Source organism: Tenrec ecaudatus, chromosome 2 (genome assembly GCF_050624435.1).
Source record: "Tenrec ecaudatus isolate mTenEca1 chromosome 2, mTenEca1.hap1, whole genome shotgun sequence".
NCBI classification, from domain to species: Eukaryota; Metazoa; Chordata; class Mammalia; order Afrosoricida; family Tenrecidae; genus Tenrec; species Tenrec ecaudatus.
Window position 1 is genome coordinate 41,936,226 of NC_134531.1, and position 21,313 is coordinate 41,957,538.

General features: G+C 40.3%; 1 protein-coding gene across 1 annotated transcript in view; it reads left to right on the forward strand.

Moving 5' to 3' along the window:
• The first annotated feature begins 15,825 nt into the window (after positions 1–15,825).
• CCDC152 (coiled-coil domain containing 152) overlaps positions 15,826–21,313 on the forward strand; it is a 52,678-nt gene continuing 47,190 nt past the window's right edge. Inside the window, exon 1 of the mRNA XM_075540983.1 lies at positions 15,826–15,912. Coding sequence (XP_075397098.1) covers positions 15,826–15,912 — 87 coding nt within the window. The remainder of the gene's footprint in view (positions 15,913–21,313) is intronic.

A 21,313-nucleotide genomic window follows, 5' to 3' on the forward strand; every position in this document is an offset into this window, starting at 1 on the left:
ATCAGCAGAGTGAAATCTCAGCCCTCTGCACCAACATAACAAAGACAAGTTTGGAATAATTGAATTCACCTGTACCTTTTGGACTGCCCATTGAAACAGTATTTATGAATTCTTTAAAATATGTTTTTATTAGTTCATGGCTCTAAAACAATGACTCTTGATGGCTAAACACAGGCCATCCTGGGAGACCTTTCTCGCACTGCAGATTGTGCAGTACTTTCATGTAGCCAACAGGGTGCTGTATCCCCACACCCCCTCCACCTCCACGTATGAAACATTACCAGCAAATAAACCCTAAGCTTCTAATAAACACAAATAAACAACAGGGTTCCAAGGAAAAGAAAGTGGGGTAAGAGTGCAAGAGTCAGAGGTAGTGCAGTTTCATGAGTGTTCAACCTGTGTAGTCACACAGGAGCCCCCACATTTGGTTTAAATCTGGACTATTGCTGTCTTTAAATTCTTTATACATTTTTAGTATGGACCCCACATTTTTATTGTGCTCAAGGTCTTGAAAAGGTTGTAGCTAGTCTGGTCAAAGAATTTTGAACCTGAAGTTTGATAGAATAGATTATTAGTTTCACATTCAATAATTCATATACATTTTGTTTATACTTATTCATTGTAATCCCCTAAGGTAACATTGAGTATCCCACTTCCTCCCTGTTTCCTGTTACAATTTCTCCTTCTTTCTGTTACTTTTTTAAAGAGAACATTTGTTATAGTCTTAAAAATTAAGGACAAATGGGTGCATAAGCAAATGTGGCGAAGAAAGCTGATGGTGCTCGGCTATCAAAAGAGATAGTGTCTGGGGTCTTAAAGGCTTGAAGGTGAACAAGCGGCCATCTTGCTCAGAAGCAACAAAGCCCACATGGAAAAACACACCAGCCTGTGCGATCACAAGGTGCCAAAGGGATCAGGGATAAGGCATCGTCATTAAAAAAAAAAATCTTCCCATAGTGAATGAAGGGGGAAGTGCAGAGTGGAGACCCAAAGCCCATTTGTCGGCCACTGGAGACCCCCTCACAGAGGGGTCTAGGGGAGGAGATGAGTCAGTCAGGGTGCAATGTAGCACCGATGCAGAATACAGCTTTCCCCCAGATCCTGGCTGCTTCCTCCTCCCACCCACCCCCACCCCCCAACAACCATAGTCCAAATTCTACCTTGCAAGTCTGGATAGAGCAGAGGTTTTACACTGGTGCTGGAGGCACAGGGAACCCAGGGTGGATTGATACCTTCAGAACCAGGGGGTGAGGGGCGACACTGGGAGATTAGAGGGTGAGTGGTTTGGAAAGGGGAACTGATTACAAGGATCTACGTGACCTCCTCCCTGGGGGATGGACAACAGAGAAGGGGGTGAAGGGAGACGTTGGACAGGGCAAGATATGACAAAATAACAATCTATAAATTATCAAGGGCTAATGAGGGAGGGGAGAGTGGGGAGGGGGGGGGAAGAGGACCGGATGCAAAGGGCTTAAGTGGAAAGCAAATGCTTTGAAAATGATTAGGGCAAAGAATGTACGGATGTGCTTTATACAATTGATGTATGTATATGTATGGATTGTGATAAGAGTTGTATGAGCCCCTAATAAAATGTTTTTTAAAAATTAATAAAAGCAACTCCAAAATTTAAAAAAAAATTAAGGACAAGGGGAATACAAAGATATATTATCTGGATGGGAGACCATTGGCCCAGGGTTATATTGATGTCCAGGGGGTTGCTAATATGCAGAACTCTAGAAGGACATGAGAGCCATCTGCATTTAGCTTTCTTTAATAAAATATTAAGGAACCCTGATGGATTACACATTGGGCTATTAGCCACAATGGGCAGTAGCTCAAAACTACAAGCTGGCTCACGGGGGAAAGATGAGTCTATCAACTCCCATAAAAATGTACAGGCTGTCCTATAGAGTAACTATGACTTCAAATTTACTGGATGGCAGTGAGTTTGGGGGTTTTATTGTTCTTTTGTAATGAAAGATTTAATGTAAGACTGTCTCAGCCAATACGTTTTACAGTCCAAGCCCAGCAAAATCTCTTTTTGAGTCTATCACTCAAACCCAAAAAGGGGATTTGAAGCAATCTCATCTCTCCCTAACATTGGTTACAACACATTTTCCCACTGCTAGTTTTAATAGTTACTAGCCCTGTGAAGTTGATTTTCTGCTCAGGACCTTCAGTGTTCCCAAAGATCCAAGTGTAACTTAATAATCTTGTTTTCTTTACATTTACTTTACCACCATCTTCTTTTGCTCCTCATCCACTTACTACTATTACTACTTTTTGCTCTTCTCTCCTCTCCTCTTTTTATTCCTCTTTCTTTTTCATCTTCCTCGTGTGTGTGTGTTGAAAATAATGATTTACAATATTTTCAAACAGCTGTGATTACAATTTTGGAGAACCGGTTTTGAGATTTTCGGCCTGAAGATTCCAGTGGTTATTTTGGATTCCTACCTTCAACCCAGCAATCTAAAGGCATTAATCTGGGTTTCCTAGAGAAGCAAATCCAGTAGCATTTATATATGTATAAGAAAGAGCATTATACCAAGAAGTAACTATAGAACAAGAAATCCTCCCAGCCAAGTCCAACTCAAGTCCCTAAGTCCAGTACTATTCCATAATTCCCTCTTCAGACTCATACAGCTACATACACTGATGCAGAATGCAGGAAGATCAAAGGCTGGTGGGTGCAGTGTCCTATGGATCCACGGTGGGTAGGAAACCTGGTAGGGCTCCAGCAACTCTAGGGTCTGTGACTCAGTCCTACCATCCAGGAGAGAGGAGATTCCCAGGGTCCTCATTATGAGAAGGCCTCACCTCCACAAAGACATCAGGCTGTGTTTAGTTGACATAAAATCCTCCTATAAATACCACAGTGCCTAACCTTCCAGCTGAGTGTATGTGGCTATTTTCACTCATATTTGTTTCAAATATGAAATCCTGATGCTAAACTTAGTCTCATTGGTACTCCATTGTACTTTGTTTCTCATTATTGTCTTGTTTCCTTTATAGAATTTAACAAACCTTGGCAAATAAATAATGCAAATACCAATAGAATCCTGGGTGCAAGGTGAAATCACCCTGTTGATTCCAGAGCAGAGGATGATGTTGTCAGGGGGACTGGTTGTCATTCTTCCCTGGTAGATCTTCGAATATACAACCCTGTAGGGATTCTTTTGTCAACGTAACTGGAACTGGAAACTACCTTCCAGCAGCAACTTTGAAGTGAAAAGTGAGGTCTCCATAAGGCACACCATGTAGCTGAGGAGGCAAAGACACTAAATGAACTGTGACCCTGTCGTACTCTAGGGAATTGGCCGATTACGAGTCCAGTACAATTTATAAGTGATAGTAACATAAAGCTCATCTTTTTAATTCTCGTTAAGCATATGAGCATATACAAATTCTTAACAATCAAATTATTATTGCTCTTATCAGCCTAGAAAGATGAACAAAAACTAGAAGGAACAAGTTTTAAAAAATCAACATTAACAACTGGACAAGGGAAAATCCATGACTTCACATCATGAATTCAAAAGATGAAAGCAAAGGAGAAAACTGAAGAAACTGATTGAGGACCATTGTACCTACTACACCACCACAGAAATTATTGTTGCATCGGGAAAATTCCTGAAATGTCCCCTTTTATATTACAACTTTGGAGAGAAATACACTGAAGGCAAATCTTCATTTTCATTTTTGTGACTGCAGAAAAGTAGGGTCAGGGAGTGAAAACACAACTTCTGGAGTGAAATGGGAGAAGCTGAAAACCTAGACTGGCTCTGATGGAACTCTGGTTCCAAATCTCCATGTCCAGTTTGAGGAGGATACTCTCTCACGAAACAAAGTACCCGAACCAGTTGCCATCAAGTTGATTATGTCTTGTAGCCACAGCCAGCCCGAGCCACTGGATGGGTTCAAACTACCCCACATGTGATAGAGTAGAACTGTTTTCTTGTGATTTTCTTGGCTACAATAAATTTTTAGTTACTAAATTATTACTTATATTTATTAAATTATACAGTAAAGAAGCACCTCTATTCATGTATTGCCCTAAATTTTTGCAGGATCCCATATGTTATTAAGAATGAATCACACAACGAAACATCTTTTCAGCAAGTAAAACATGCCCTTACAATGCACAAACAAAAATTTGGCTTAATTAGCAGAGCTCCATGAGTCACATTTGAGAAATCCAGAAACATCACAATAAGAGTCGTGCGAGTTGTAGAAAGAAAATATTTTGAGAAGGTTGATGGCAACACATGTAGAAATGTGCCTGACCCAATGGATGCATGGATTGTTATAAGAGCTGTAAGAACCCCCAACAAAAATTTACTAAAATTTTTTAGAGTTGTATGAATTCTAGGTAGAAATCTGTTTTGTTGTGCTTTATGGTGAACTTCTTAAAGTTAAAAATTCATCAACTAATGATTTTTTACTTTATGCCAAGTTTCCTTTTAATGTATTCATCGAATGAACTGTTTGTTTTTTAATCGTTTTATTAGGGGATCACACACTCCCATCACAATCAATACATATATCAATTGTGTAAAGCACATCTGTACATTCATTGCCCTCATCATTCTCAAAACATTTGCTCTCCACCTAAACCACTGGCACCAGTTCCTCATTTTTCCCTCCTTCCCCACTCCCTCATGAACCCTTGATAATTTATAAATTATTATTTTGTCATATCTTTCCCTGTTTGACATCTCCCTTCACTCCATACCCCAGGGAGGAAGTCGTATGTAGATCCTTGTAGATCCTTGTAATCGGTTCCCCCTTTCCAACCCACCCTCCCTCCACTCTCCCAGTATCACCACTTACACCACTGGTCCTGAAGGGATCATATACCCTGGATTCCCCAGTTTTTCCAGTTCCTATCTATGCCAGTGTACATTCTCTGGTCTAGCCAGATTTGTAAGGTAGAATTGAGATTATGATCGTGGAGGAGGAGAAAACACTCAGGAATCAGAGGAAAGTAGTATGTTTCATCGTTGCTACATCGTACCCTTACTGGCTCGTCTTCTCCCCAAGACCCTTTTGTAAAGGAATGTCCAGTGGCCGACAAATGGGCTTTGGGTCTCCACTCCGCACTCCCCCCTTCATTCACTATGATATGGTTTTTTGTTCTGATGATTCCTGATAGCTGATCCCTTTGACACCTCGTGATCGCACAGGCTGGTGTGCTTCTTCCATGTGGGCTTTGTTGCTTCTGAGCTAGATGGCCGATTGTTTACCTTCAAGCCTTTAAGACCCAGACACGATATCTTTTTATATCCGAGCACCATCAGCTTTCTTCACCACATTTACTTATTCACCCACTTTGTCTTCAGCAGTTGTGCCAGGAAGGTGAGCATCATAGAATGCCAATTTTGTGGAAGAAAGTATTCTAGCATTCTAGCAATGAGGGAGTACTTGAGTGGAGTTCCAATGTCCTTCTGCTACCTTAATACTAAATCTATAAATATATGCACATAGATCTATTTCCCCATACTCATATATATTTTCATATGTACACACCTTTATTTAGACCTCTATAAATGCCCTTTGCTTCCTAGCTCTTTCTTCTATTTCCTTTGACTTTCCTCTTGTCCCACTACCATGCTCAGTCTTCATTTGGGTTTCAGTAATTCCTCTTGGTTACTTTATCCTTGATCACGCCCTACCAGGGCGTTATTCTCTTGTCTCTGGGTTTGTTAACACCATTACCTTTCCCCCCACCTCCCCCTCTCCCATGTCCTTCCAGAACTGTCGGTCCCATTGTTTTCTTCTCCAGATTGTTATCCAATCTATCTTATTTAGACAGACCTGCGGATATAACAACATGCACAAAAGCACGACGGAACAATCATTTGTAAAAGCAAACCAAAGAAGTCTTTCTTCCAAGGTATTTCTTGGTGGGTTTGAATTGTCAACCATTAGGTAAACAGTTGATCACAAACTATTTGTGCCACCAGAAAACTGGATACCACTCAGGGAGTAGAATAAGCTTCTAGTAAAGAGAAGAACCCCCTTAGAGAATTCTTCGAGTACTTAACACAGATGCAGAGCAGAAAGCAGTGTGTGATTTTCCAACCAAACCTGCAAACAACTTCAGGCAAGTGGTTCCCCCATTCAAGATACAGGAGAGTGGTTAGAACTCCATCCCTAGTCTTCAGATAGAATTCATAGAGGAAGATAGATTCATGCACTAATTTGGAGCATAATATGAAATTAATATTTTACCATTTATACTTGAATGAGAGAAAAAAAAGAAAAAGAAAACCCCTGAAATCCAGTAAGGCAAGACCCAGTCCTCTAGGATAATGTCTGGATGTCAGTTCATCAGGGAAATGTAGCAAAATAGAGAAAATCACCCAGAACTCTTAGAAACAGAACTAGTGTGCTTTGGATGCATGTTTTGATAACTTGCTTGGAGTTGGGATAGAGCTGGTCCCTAAAGAAGGGACATTAGGTTAAGAGAGTGCCTGAAAATTTGGAGTCAAAGTTGGAGTGCTTAGCATATGTCGATGAGACAGAGTGGCCTCCAGTGCTCCTTCACAGCCCCTTAGCACAACGACTCTTCTGAATAAATAAATAATATATATATAAGAATATGTTTTGAATACATTCCCAACTATTAGCCTGCCAAAAACCCACATGTCTCTGTTTCACACTGACTTGTTTTTAGATGCTTTCAAGTCTATTTTTGACTCATAGTGGCTCCATATGACAGCATAAGACTGCCCCCATGTGATTTTCTGGGCTGCAATCTTCACAGAAAAGAATTACTATGTCCTTTTTACTCCCACAGAGGTACTGGATGGGTTCAAACTACCAACATTTCAGTGAGCAGCCAAGCACTTCTGAGATAGTTCAGGTTTATTGTGTCAACCTGGACGATTGTGATAGTTTATTGTGCCAGCCTGGCAGATAAACACAAGTAGGATTAATTGAAGGGCAGAGGGATAAATGGCTCGGTGAGCCTCACCTTGCTTGTTCTGTGCCTCAATTTAAAGGGGTACACTACCTGTGGGATGCCTAGCCTGTGGACTGTGTCACTGTAAGTTGAGGTCCCTTTAAGCCCACACAATTGGAATGTTCGTCTCTGGAGCTGGAGACACAGTTGATGACAGTTGGAGACCTGCCTTGCTGTTTGCTGCCTGGGTATATATAGCCCAGCTCTCTCTACAGAAAGGGACTGGCAACTGGTGGCTCTCAAGACTTAAAGGACTGCTAGTGTCTCACTGCTTTCTAATTTAACTTAATTTCTTGTATTATCTATCTGTATATAATTTAACGGTTCATTTCTTGTGTTATATATCTATCTTTATAAATATATTTATATATAATTACTAGCAATCTGGTTTTGTCTTTCTAGAGAACCCTATCCAACACACCAATAAATACATGTGGGATTAATTGAAGTACAAAAAGATAAATGACTCCGTAAGCCTCGCCCTACTAGTTCTCAGCTCTCTTGCTCTCTGACGGTCGGACCAGGGTGTAGCCGCCTTAGCTCAATACCCTGATTCAGCTGGCAAGGCTAACTTTGTTCGAGACATTCCTGAGGAAAAGCCACATGGACGCAGCCCTGGGTGCTGGAGCAGCCATGTGGAGGTCCCTGCCAGTGCTGGGATGCTTACACACTCACTGACTCAGCTTTCCTCCTGCATTTGACATCATTGTGTGTGTTTTGTAAGACTGAGGAGGACTTTGTAGACTGGTGTCAGATCTATGGGCTAATGTTGGACTTACGGGCTTGGACAGCACTCGTTGGGATGCTTTCTGAATATACACTTACCCTTGATATAAAACTCTCTCTTAGATGCATGCGATTTTCTGTGAATTTGTTTCTCTAATGTACCCAGACTAGCGCAACTTCACAATTGTGCCACCTGGGATCCTTTGCACACAGAATAAAATCATTGTTCTCTTTAACTAAGAAAACAGAAGGTATCTCCACCTTTCTGATTCTTCCAATTATTGAATTTTCCTGTGACTACTGTGTTCTTCTGTTAGGGCTTGGTATTTCATAAAGATTATTGTTTGCTGCCATGGAGTCCGTCCTGACTTTGTGTAGCAGAAGGCACCGCGGCCAGGTCCTGTGACAGCCTCACAAGTGTTGCTGTTTGAGGCCCTGGTTGCAGCCACTGTGACAATCCATCTCATTGAGAGGATTCCTTTTTTTTCTTTCACTGGCCTTCTACTTTACTAAGCACATGTCCTTCTCCAGGGCTGTGCTTCTCCGGTAACATACCGACAATAAGCAAGTCATCGTCTTCCTACCCTCACTTCTAAGGAATATTGTCTTCTGGCAGTCCAGGGTGTGTTCAATATTTTTGCCAACACTTTAATTTGAATGCACCAATTCTACTTTGGTCTTATATTTTTGCTGTCTGGATTTTGTAACATATAAAGTGATTGAAAATATCATGGCTTGGGTTACAAACAAACAAACAAAACCCCCTGCCATTGAGTCAATTCTGACTCAAAGTCACTTTAGAGGACAGGGTAGGACTGAGACTAACTCTTTATGAAGAAGAAAGTCCCCCCCCCCAGTGGCTGGTGGTTTCCCACTCCTGATCTTGTGGTTATCGGTCCAAGGCATACCCACCACACCACCAGGGCTCCAAACATGGCATCTTGTTCTCAAAGTGACATATTTCCTCTTTAAAATTTTCAGGTGGTATTTTGCTGTAGATTTACCTAATGTAATGTGTCATTTGATATCTGCTGCTTCGATGAGTATTGATTATCTATCTAAAACACTTACACCAATATTCCCTTTTCTATGGCTCCTTGTGGGAAAACTTAGCAACCCATCCTTCTATTAACTACATCTTCCATCTTGGGAATCCTGGTCATCAGCATTCTATCCCAAAATCCTTCTGCAAAGAAATGCCCAGGATCTTCTCATTTGAACTGGGTCCGACAGAGCATGCAGTGTATACACATTAGAGTTCTCTAACTCACCCCAGGACTAAGAGTCACCAGAAGGGAACACATTATCTGACCCACTGATCTCCCTGAGCCTATTTTTAAGCAAATAGTATGTCTAGAGAACTCTCAGGATCATATGACTCACCAGCTGGACCTCATTTATGGACAGAGGCTGGTTAGAAGGGAGGCAGGGGTGGGAAGAAAACAGAATCCTGAAGACTAAGGGCAAAGAGACCCAGGCGTACCCAATTTAGGGAGCATGCCATATTTTGGTCATGAGTCCCACCCGGTTCCTTGTCCGCACATATAATAAAATCTTGTTCTGTTTCTCTTGCACACAGTGTCCAATAAATTTCAAAATAAAATAGGACAGGAACCTGTAGGTTGGGTGACAAGAGATCCAAGTAAAATTAAATCCTTGACATTAGTGTATGTTTCAATGGCTCAAAATTAAGCTGTAGAATTGAACATTAATAAAAACAAATAAAAATTATGATATAACAATGCTGTGTGGACCTCTAACTAAATAAACCTCAGTTGCCTTCTTTTCAAAAATTTGTAAAATAAATCTCCAAGACAATCAATACCCTGTAGCTGAGCATTTTTAAGGTATCATAATTAATCTTTTTCAGCACCTGTCAGGAATTGCAGCATAAGCACTTTTTAAACATATGATTTCATTTAATCCTCGTAATGTGGGTACCACCATCAGTGATCTCTATTTCACAGATTTATAAAAACATAACTCGAGGCCCAAAGGCCATCTGTAGCTAACTGGACATCCCATTATGGTACAGTCTCCTGAAGGAGATGAGCCAGTCAGGGGGCAGTGTAGCAATGATGAAACATACAACTTTCCTCTAGTTCCTAAATGCTTCCTCCCTGCCCCACTATCATGATTCCAATTCTACCTAATAAATCTGGCTAGACCAGAGGATGTACACTGGTACAGATAGGAACTGGAAACGCAGGGAATCCAGGGCAGATGATCCCTTCAGGGCCAGTGGTGTGAGTGGCGATACTGGGAGGGTAAAGGGTGGGTTGGAAAGGGGGAAGTGATTACAAGGATCTACATGTTACCTCCGCCCTGAGGGACGGGCAACAGAAAAGTGGGTGAAAGGAGACGTTGGACAGTACAAGACATGACAAAATAATAATTTATAAATTATCAAGGGTTCATGAGGGAGGGTAAAAAATGAGGAACTGATGACAGGGGCTTGAGAGCAAATGTTTTGAGAATGAGGACAATGAATGTACAAATGTGCTTTATCCAATTGATGTATGCATGGTTTGTGATAAGAGTTGTATGAGCCCCCAATAAAATGATTAAAAACAAAAAACTTGAGGCGTGTATAAGTAACGTGCTCACTGTCACCCCAAGGGTAAATAGTAGAGCTGGGATTTGAACCTACACCTAGCCCAACTCTTTCACCACTAAGGATGCAAAGCCTGATCCTTTCGCCCCACCCCCACCCCAGCCCCCCGAAATCCACAGGTTCTTTTCAAAGGGGCTCTTTCACCCCTAACACCCGGGCTGGTCCTCCCTCAGCACGGTGTAGGGAGCACGTGAATAAATGCGGGCTGTTATGTCTTCAGTGGTGTAGACTCACCCTCAGAAGTTGGGGAGCAGAAGCCACGGGAGGAGGGTCCACGGTGAGGGGGCGGGGCGGCGGCCGGAAGAGCCCGGACCGTTCTCGCGGGAATTGGTTTCCTGGCGAGGACTGACCGCGGTCACCACCAGGCCTCGGAGCAGACGGGGAGCCCCGACGGGGCCTAGGGACGCTCTCGGTTCTCCTCTTTTTCCGATGGGTGTGTTGTCTTCCTAGAACCTCTTGAGAATCTGCGGGCTGCGCCTGCGTGTTGACGTCACGCCTCCCCTGGCGTGCCCCGCGTGTTGACGTCACGCCTCCCCTGGCGTGCCCCGCGTGTTGACCTCACGCCTCCCCTGGCGTGCCCCGCGTGTTGACCTCACGCCTCCCCTGGCTCCAGAAAGCTCCGCCCCGCGCGCTGCTGAGGGCCCGGATGCAGCGTTGTGCGTTAGTTCCGGGAAGAGAGACGGAAGGAAGCGTCCAGCTCACGAGGCTCTGAGCGAGGTCCTGAGCGAGGCCCTGAACGGGACAGCGAAAGCGCGAGACCAGGTGGAAGCGCGAGACCAGGTGGGTCCTCAGCAAAGATGCGCGGGAGGCGGGTGCGGGGGGGGGGGGGGGGGGGGGGCACCACCTACCTTCCTGCCGTGACCATGGTGGAAGCGGGTGCGGAGGTCAGGTCCATGCCGAATTCCCGCTAAAAGTGTGTCTGGCTCTGACGGCGCGAGGCAAGCCTGCTGTCCGGTCCTGCTGCCCAGCAAGCTCGGAGCCCTGAGCAGATGCAGCCGAGGGAACCGGAGGAAGGGACCGACCGTGATGGGCCGAGAAATGCACGAGCCAAGTGTCACCAGAGGGATGGAATGCAAGAGGAGTGGGGTTTATGATGAACACGGCCAGGCTGCTGAAGGTCTACCAGGGGAAAGGAGCTGGGACAAAATCAAATGAAAATGCACTTATTTCAGGAGTCAGATTCAGAGACAAAACCTTATAGAACCTTTTTAATTTTTTTTAATTGAGAATGTTAGGGAAATGTCAGTGGCAGAAGAGAAGTTTTCCATTCACTGCTTGTGATTGCTCTCTGTTCTGTTAAAGAATAACAATAATAGTGAAGCAGATTACAACTATTTGTTTGAGTTTGGAGACTGTAAATCTTCATGGGAGTAGGCAGCATCATCTTTCTCCCAAGCAGAGACTAGTGGATTTGAAATTCCCACCTTCATAGCACTTAACAGGAACTACTAACATATGTAAATGTCTTGCATCTGATTTAGTAACGTATCATATTTGAAATCAACCATACTGCTGGTAACTCAAACATATTTTGGAAAATGGCATTAATAGAATTTATATTATCAGGTTCAATAACTTCTGTAGATACATACTTCAGTGCTCTAATTTTAGAATTGTTAAGAGAAACCGGGACTGGAGTAGGGGTGAGAAGTGGAAAAGCTTTAATGCATTTTAGGATTGTTAATACTAGTTCTAAAAATTCAATGGAATTCAAGTAAGAAAAAAAAGGGTGTTTGTAAGGAAGAAATCGTTGCTGAAGGTAAAGTGCCATCAAGTTGGGTCCAAACAACAGTGACCCTCAGCACAACCAAATACCTGGTGTTCTGCGACCCTCTCACAGTAGTTTCTATGCTTGAGTTCATTGTTGCAGTCACTTTGCCAATCCCTCAAGACCAAGGCCTTGCTCTTTTTCGCTGCCCCCCTATCAAACGTGATGTCCTTCCCCAAGGACTGGTCTCTCTTGACAAAATGTCCAAAATACTTGGGACTATGTCTCAGCATTCTTACCCTTAAGGAGCATTATGGCTGTACTTCTTTCAAGAGAGATTTGTATTTTCTTTTTTTTAAATCATTTTATTGGGGGGCTCATACAACTCTTATCACAACTATATATCCACCCATTGTATGCCAAGCACATTTTTACATTTGTTGCGCTCATCATTCTCAAAATATTTGCTTTCTATGTAAGCCCTTGATATCAGCTCCTCATTTTCTCCTCTCTCCCCTCCCCTCCCTCATGAACCCTTGATACTTTATAAATTATTATCTTGTCATGTCTTACACTGTCTGATGTCTACCTCCTTTCACCCACTTTTCTGTTGTCCACCCCCCATGGAGAAGGTTATATGTAGATCCTTATAATCAGTTCCTTGGTTCCCCCTTTCTACCCCACCTTCCCTCCATCCTCCAGTATCGCCACTCTCACCACTGATCCTGAAGAAATCATCTGCCCTAGATTCCCTGTGTTTCTACTTCCTGTCTGTATCTTTACATCTTCTGGTGTAACCAGATTTGTAAGGTAGAATTGGGATCATGATAATGGGGCAGGGAACTTTTAGGAAGAGGAAAGTTGTATGTTTCATCATTGATAGACTGCACCTGACTGGCTCGTCTCCTCCCTGTGACCCTTCTGTAAGGTGATGTCCCATTACCTACAGCTAGGCTTTGGGTCCCCAAGCTGCACATACACCCCTCATGTACAATGATAAGATTTTTTGTTCTCTGATGCCTGATACCTCATCTCTTCGACACCTAATGATAATACGGGCTGGTGCGTTTCTTCCATGGGGGCTTTGTTGTTTCTGAGCTAGATGGCTGCTTGTTTACCTTCAAGCTTTTAAGACCCCAGATGCTATATATTTTGATAGCTGGGCACCACCAGCTTACAAGTTTCTTTATAATATTCTACTTTGTCTTCTCACGCTGCCCTTTGAAATTTTCTGTGCAACGCTTTGACTTCAATTTCTTCCATTTGCTTAGCTACTCTACAATTAAGAGCAAGTTTCAGAGGTTATACACTGGTGCATATGGGGGCTGGAGGCACAGGGAATCCAGGGTGGACGATACCTTCAGGACCAGGGGTGTGAGGGGTGAGGCTGGGAGAGTGGAGGGTGAGTGGGTTGGAAAGGGGGAACTGATTACAGGGATCCACATGTGACCTCCTCCCTGGGAGATGGACAGCAGAGAAGTGGGGAAGGGAGATTCCAGATAGGGCAAGATATGACAAAATAACAATGTATAAATTACCAGGGGCACATGAGGGAGGGGGGGGAAGAGGACCTGATGCAAAGGGCTTAAGTGGAGAGCACATGCTATGAGAATGATTGGGGCAGGGAAGGTGCGGATGTGCTTTATACAATTGATGTATGCATGTATATGGATTGTGATAAGAGTTGTATGAGCCCCTAATAAAATGTTTTTTAAAAAAAGAGCAAGTTTCAGAGTCTGTTCTGAAATCATTTTCATGTTTTCTTTCTTGCTTGTCTTTTTAAGGACCTTTTGCTCTTTTTCTGAATGATATGCTTAATGTCCTCCCACATCTCAGCAAGTCTTATGTCATTAGTGTTCAGTGCAGCAAATCTGTTCTTGAGATTTCTCAAAATTCAGGTGGAATAAACTCAAGGTCATATTGTGGCTCTCGTGGTCTTGTTTTAATTTCCTTCAGTGTTACCCTGAATTACATATGACCAATTGATGGTCTGTTCCAAAGTCAGCCCTTTGCTAGGTTTTAGCTGCTGATGTTAAGCTTCCCCATTACCTCTTCCCACAGATGTACTCAGTTTAATTTCTGTGTATTCCATCTATCTATGTGTATAGTCACTATATGGTTGAAAAAGCTATGTGCTATGAACAAGTCATTGGTTTTGCAAAATTCTATCAATCTCCAGCTTAATTTTTATCACCAATTCCATATTCTCCAACTACTGTTCTTTCCTATTTGTTTCCAACTTTTGTATTCTAATTTCCAATAATTATCAATGCATCGTGAATGCATCCTTGATTGACTCCTGGCTGAACTCATTGGTAGAATTCAATTTCTTCACCATCAGCTTTTGTGGTTTGTTCACAGAGTTGAATAATAGTTGTATTGTTTGGATTTCCTTGAAGGCGGATATATATAATGCTATACAACATTGTACTTCATGATTGATTTTGAAATGTCCTTTTTGACAATGAATGCTATGCCATACCTCTACATTATGTTATTCCCTGCATAGTAGATCATATAACTTTCAGATTTAAAATGGCCAATACCAGTCCATTTCAACACACTAATGCGTAGGATATTGATTTTTTTAGTTGCATTTCATTTTTGACTGCTTCCAATTTCCCTAGATTCATACTTCATACATTCCAAGTTCTGAACATTAGTAGATTTTTGCAGCTGTTTCTCCTTACCTTGGGTAGTGCCCCATCAGCAAGTGAAGGTGCCAAGGGCTACACTTCAACAGGCTTTACTCCATTAATATCACCATGGTTGACTCTACTTTGAGAAGGCAGCTCCTCCTCAGTCACATTTTGAGTGCCTTCTGACCCGAGAGGCTCATCCTCTGGCACCATCTCCAGTATTCTGCTTCCATTCATGGAGCTTTCAGTATCTGATAATGTTAGAATACTATCCATAAGGTTTTCAGTGCCTACTTCCTCCACAGTGGACAGCCAGGCCCTTCTTCGTAATCTGTTCTTAGTCTGGAAGCTCCACTGAAACCTGATCACAGTTACCATAGCAGTGACAGAGCTTCCAGCTATACAGCAACAGAAGTCACCACAGTACTAAAAACTGACAGACAAGTGGTGGGAAGAAATCATTGGTCTGGAGAAAATTCTTTCATACAAACCTTAGCTTCATTTCTGCCACCAAAGCCATATTTTCCAATTACTGATCCATTCATTTTGTTTTACCATTCTAGTTGCCCATAATCATCAATGCAACTTGATAGTGTAGTGGTGGAGGAATTTTCCAGTCGTCATCCAGCTGCATCTAATTTATGGTCAGAATAGAACTGTCCTCTGGGCTTTCAACGGCTGGTTTTTCAGAAGCAGATCTCCAGGTCCTTATCGGAAGCAACTTTGGATGAGCTCAAACCTCCAGTCTTTCCATACGCTGAGTGATTGAGCCAGGCCACCAGTAGAGAATCGCCTCATCACTGCCATCAAGTTGATGCTGACTCATAGGGACCCAGTGACTAGAACTGTCCTTGTGAGTTTCTGAGACTATAACTCTTTACAGAAGTAAAGGAACAACAAAATCCAAAAGACATAAAGAAGATAAATAGCATTACATTTAAATGAATTAAATCATCCAACGAAAAGGCAGAGATTGGCAGAATTATTTTAAGCATTATTCCATTTATGTTATCTCTATGTTAGGTCAAAATGTAAATTGTGAAAGAAAGTCATTGCAAAGGTTATAGATGTTTTATTTGTTTACCTTGAGTCTAGAATGACCTTAATTTCTAGTGTGTCCATATTTTTTACACTCACAAATTTTATTTCTTTTAAATGTTAATTTTCCAGAATCATGGATCAAAACCGTGAAGAAGGTTTGAAAAAGACTGGTGGTGTGAATCTTGACAAACTTCTGAGTGACTTCTCACAGATAGAAAAGGTATTCCACCAGTGGGAGTATGCCAGAGGAGTGGCATTTCCTCGATTCCTACCAAAGGGAGGAGTTAGAAAGAAGGAGAAATATATAAAATAATGAGCATGATAAGGACACTGAAGATGTATTATTCTACATCGCCTCTCACCTTTTAGAAAATTGTATTTGTTTAAAATCTATATGCCTTTGATTACTTTGTACTAATACCTCAGAATATTTCTGAAGCAAGGAGATAAATAATGGATGTATTTTGCTAAAGGTAAAGAGAAAATATATCCATACAACATAAATTCGCAGGATGACAATAATTCAGAAATTGGCTTTGTAAGAAGTAAAATGGTCTCAATCTCTTACATTATGACTAACTTCAACATCTATTTTAAGCCTTCCTATTCTATCATTTTTCTTACCCTTCTTTTTACTAACAGCAGACCTATTTGAAGTCACACACGCCTGACATATTGTCTGATAAACCACATTGGGGGAGCTGTTTCCAAATTCTCTGGGAAGAAGAGTAGGAGAAGCTGTTGAAAAAAAGTAGTAGATAAATTAGTGCTTTGGGAATTGATTATGTGAGTGAGGGTGGGAGGGAGAATAACCACTACCTCTACCTTTTCTCTTTGTCTTACCATTCTTCTCTATAGCTTATTTTCCTTTGCTATAACAAAATATTTTTACAAGAATTAGTATTTTGAGGTAACAATATGAGCATTTTCCAAAACAATGGATATATGTGTTCTTAATGCAGTGATTCTTACTATAATAATACAGATTTCTAAAGACAAAGATAAAATTAGACTTAAAACCTCTATGAAAGAACTTCAGGAATAAAACGATAGGACAAACCTGGATTGTAAAAAAATACCACCACAACAAAACTTTTCCTCTAAAATTTAATAAAGTGAAGTTAAAATTAATAAAGTAAGGTGCAACAAAATTAAAAAGCTTATCAGCAGCTCTTTTTTAAAATAGTAAAGTTCCCACTCACCATGCTCTTTGAAAAGTGGCAACACCTACTCCCAGAGGTAGCATGAGGGGAAACATCTCTGCAAAAATCTCTGATCAATCCTACTAATATCCTAACCAAACTTGGAAGAAAGGAAACTGAGAAACAGTCACCTGACATCGCTGAGGAGAAGGCTTTGTCCCCATACTAAGTCATTAGAGAGGGAGCAACTATTTCTCATGAGTTACTAGTTTGTTATCCAGACTGGAGTTTAAGGTTTTTTAAAGTCATATCAAAACATTGACTAATTATTTCTAACAATAAATAGTAATTTGACAACAGTATATTTTTTCAAAAGCTACCAGGTAATGTCAGAACCCTTGAGATAAACTGAGGATGAATAGACACAGAGAAAGCCATTCAAAATTCTCCTCTCCACCTCTGGACACATTACATTGTTAGAGAAATCCCACAACCATGTCTTGGAGTTTTCCTTCCACTGCCAAAGGAGAGGAAGGAGCCGTGGTGGTGAAGTGGTTACGTGTTGGGCTGAGATCCGCATGCCACATGGTCAGCAGTTCAAAACAACCACCGCCACTCTCCCGGAGAAAGAATGGGCATTCTATTGTTGTAAACAGTTAGCAGTCTCAGAAACTCACAGGGCTTCACTGTGAGTCAACATGGACTGGAAGGTAGTGAGTTTGGCCTGAGTTTTTGCTAGGAGAGGAGTAGAAATAGATGTTGAAAATAAATCATGGATGGATAAAATGGAGTATTGGAAAATGAATTGGTAAAGCTAGATTGGGAAGAGAGTAATATCTAGGATTAGTTGTTAGAAGAATAATGTCTAGGATGCATGAGTTCAAGTTTGAAATGGGAGAATTATTAAAAGCCTGAGCATAAATCCAAGAAATGTGATATACACATAACTAGGTGAAATGCCCCTAGATTCATAACTTTTAACAATAAAAAGCCCCACCATGTCCATTGATCATGATGACATGTGTTTATGAGACATAAACCAGCCATCAGACTGATACTCTGCAAGGAACATGGCAGTTCTCAGAGAATGCAGGACAAAACGGAAAGATCATGTACTCACACATTGAGTGCACAGAGGTCCAGATAGAGCTGCCCGCAGTCATTCAATCTATATGAAAGGAAATAGCGCGGCTGTCACATGAAATGCTATAATAAAAATCATTTTTAAATCATAGGCAAAAATCAGATGAAAAATGCACTCCAAAAAGCATTCTTCCCCTTTAAAATATAAAAATGAATAAATTTTTCCACAATGAATGATTTTCTCTTGAAGACGTTAAAATTTTCATGACACCAGTGAATAATAAATTAAAAATGGAATGCTGATAAGCTAGTTTGTGAATATAAGAAAAACAAGGGTCAAAGTATCATTATTCTAACACTAGGATTAGTGGAAGCCACAAGAAATCCAACCAGAAGCTAACTGAGTAACATGAAAAGCTGCTGTGTAACAGACATTGCAAAGGGGAAAAAAAACATTAAATGGCACAGATGATATATGAATAATAAACACAAACAAACAAACTACCCTTAAGTTGATTCAGACTCATAGCAACACTACAGGAGAGAATAGACTGCTCTTTTGAGAGTCTGTAGCTTTAATCTTTGGGAAACAGAAAACCTCGTCTTTCTTCTCAAAGCCACTGGTGGAGTTGAACTGTGGACCTTTCGGTTAGTAGCCCACCCACTGAGTTACTTATTGCACCACCAGGGCTCCTGCATATGGATTGTAGAAAACAATAATATAGATAATTGTCAATGAAAAGATTTCACTGTATATACAGGAAAAAATTACAAATATAGCAGAGAAAATGCCTCTGATATGAACTACTTAATTAGCAGAAAGGACACATTCTGTGTAAATTTATTCCAGTAATTCACAATGAGGCATATTTAGGTTAATAAAAATACATATTCCTCTAAAGTCAAGGTAAATCAGGCTGGTCTTGTATTTCTTTTTGACAGCTGTCACAAGTCAAAAGAGCAAAGGCTTTTTGGAGACTTAGGAAAAGTGTTAAGTAGAATTATCTATCCAGTTAAGGTGTTAATTTAGAGGTGGGAAAGCAATAGATGGGCATTCTAAACTACTTTAAAATTAGGGGATATAATACTCAACAATCTATTGTTTCCTTAGCTCTGTATTTCCCCTTGTTTCTTTTTATTGTGTTACATTGCCTTTGGAATGATCTCTAAGTTTTTTAGAGTACAAAATACTTTCATGGGAGAAAAATATTTCACTACTAGCTTTCCTATAACATGTGAAGACAGTTTAGCAGGTCCACATTCACCATCATTATTTAACACTGTCCTAGATGCAAGGACCCATGAAAAGAAAAAATTAAGTGGCACTGTTGGTGGGAAATTCCTTGGATTAAAATGTTTAAGAAATTGTACATTTTCAAAAAGAGGACTTTAGAAGATTAGGGGATATCTGCCTCTTTAAAAATAATGTATATATTAGTATAAAAACATGTATATACTTTACAAATGAAGAGACTTATATCAGGGATGCCTACTTGAAGAAAAATTTTATATTAATTTTGACATAATTTATATCAGAACTAATTTGTTTGTAAAGTAAAAAAATAAATTGTACATTTTCAGATCAATAATAGTATTGTGATCATATTTTAGTTACATTTCTTATTATTTAGTCTGTTGATAATGAGAGTTCTTACTAGTGCAATAATGATTAATATTATACCATATACTTAAAAATATGGAACTATTTACAATTAAACCCATATATGGTCAGAGAATTGACTTAATATAAATTCAGTGGTCAAGGTAAGGAAGTGGGTAGAGGTATAGAGGAAACAAAATTAGTCATGAATTGATTTCTTGGGAGGAGTTATGAATTAATTATTGTTAAAATTGTTTGAAAGGCATGTAGGACTTACTATTATTAGGATTTATAATATGATTCTCTGCTGTATATGTTTGACAGTTCCTATAAAATAAGTTTAAGGTTTTATATCTTCTATGAGTATTTCCCACTGAAAACCATTTTTCGAAGTTACCAAGAGATACATTTAAGAATTTTTACTCAGTGATTGTAATAGTGAAGAAGTGGGGGTAGGGGGAGAAGAAGAAAAAGAATAGATTTTATTTATATAATGAAACTCACCAGAGCTATTAAAAGGAATAAGATAAAACTAGATGTTCTTATATGACATCATCCGCTAGATAATAGTATTAAGTGGAACAGCCAAGGAGCAAAACAGTATAATATGATTTCATTCTATGATTGTATAAGAAATCATTAACCATGGGACTGAGGGCTGGATGGTTGAAAAGGAAGTGCTTCAAGTTATAACATATGTTAACTTTTATAAATGTTGTTGTTGTAAGTGTCCATCAAATTGGCTCTGGCTGACTGAGACCTTATGTACAACAGAACAAAACACTAGCCACTCCTCACAATTGTTATGTTTGAGCCCATTTTGTACCTGTTGTTAGGTGGTGTCATTGAATCTGTTCTAGCTCATAATGACCCCATGCACAACACACTGAAACACCGTCGGGTCCTGTTCTCATGGTTGAGTCCGTTGTTGCAGTCACTGTGTCAGTCTATCTTGTGGAGGGCATTCCTCTTTTTCACCGCCCCTCTGTTTTACCAAGCATAATAATGCCTTTCCCCAGGAACTGGTGTCTCCTTATAACATGTCCAAAGTACATGAGATGAAGTCTTACTGTCCTTACCTTTAAGGAGTATTCTGGCTGTACTTCATCCAAGACAGAACTATTTATTCTTTTGGAAGTTCATGGTATTTTCAGTATTCTTCCCCAGCACCATAATTCAAATACATCGATTCTTCTTCAATATTTCTTATTCATTGTCCAACTTTCACATGAGTATGAGGGGATTAAAAAAAAAACATGTCCTGGGTCACATTCACTTTATTCCTCAAAGTAGCATCCTTGCTTTTCAACACTTTAGATCTGTGCAGCAGATTTGACCAATGTATGTATTATTTAATTTCTTGACTGCTGCTTCCTTGAATATTGATTGTGGGTCCAAGTATGATAAAATCCTCGACAACATCCATATTTTATGCATTTATCATGATGGTACCTGCTGGTCCATTTGTGAGGATTTATGTTTTCTTCACATTGTGTTGTAATCCACATTGAAGGCTGCAACCCTGGATGGATTTTTTATTTGTTTGTTTTGGTTGTGAATATTGGTCCAGTTGTGGGGATGTTTGCTTTCTTTATGTTAAGGAATTATCCACTTTAAAGAATGTTGTCTTTGATTTTGGTCACCAAGTACTTCATGTCTTCTTTGCTTCCAGCAAAAGGCTGTGTCATTAACATATTATATAGGTGGTTAATGAACCTTCCTCCATAGATAGTGTCTCTTTTTTTCATATATTTCAGATTCTCAATAATATATTTTACTATTTTACCATGTTGCTT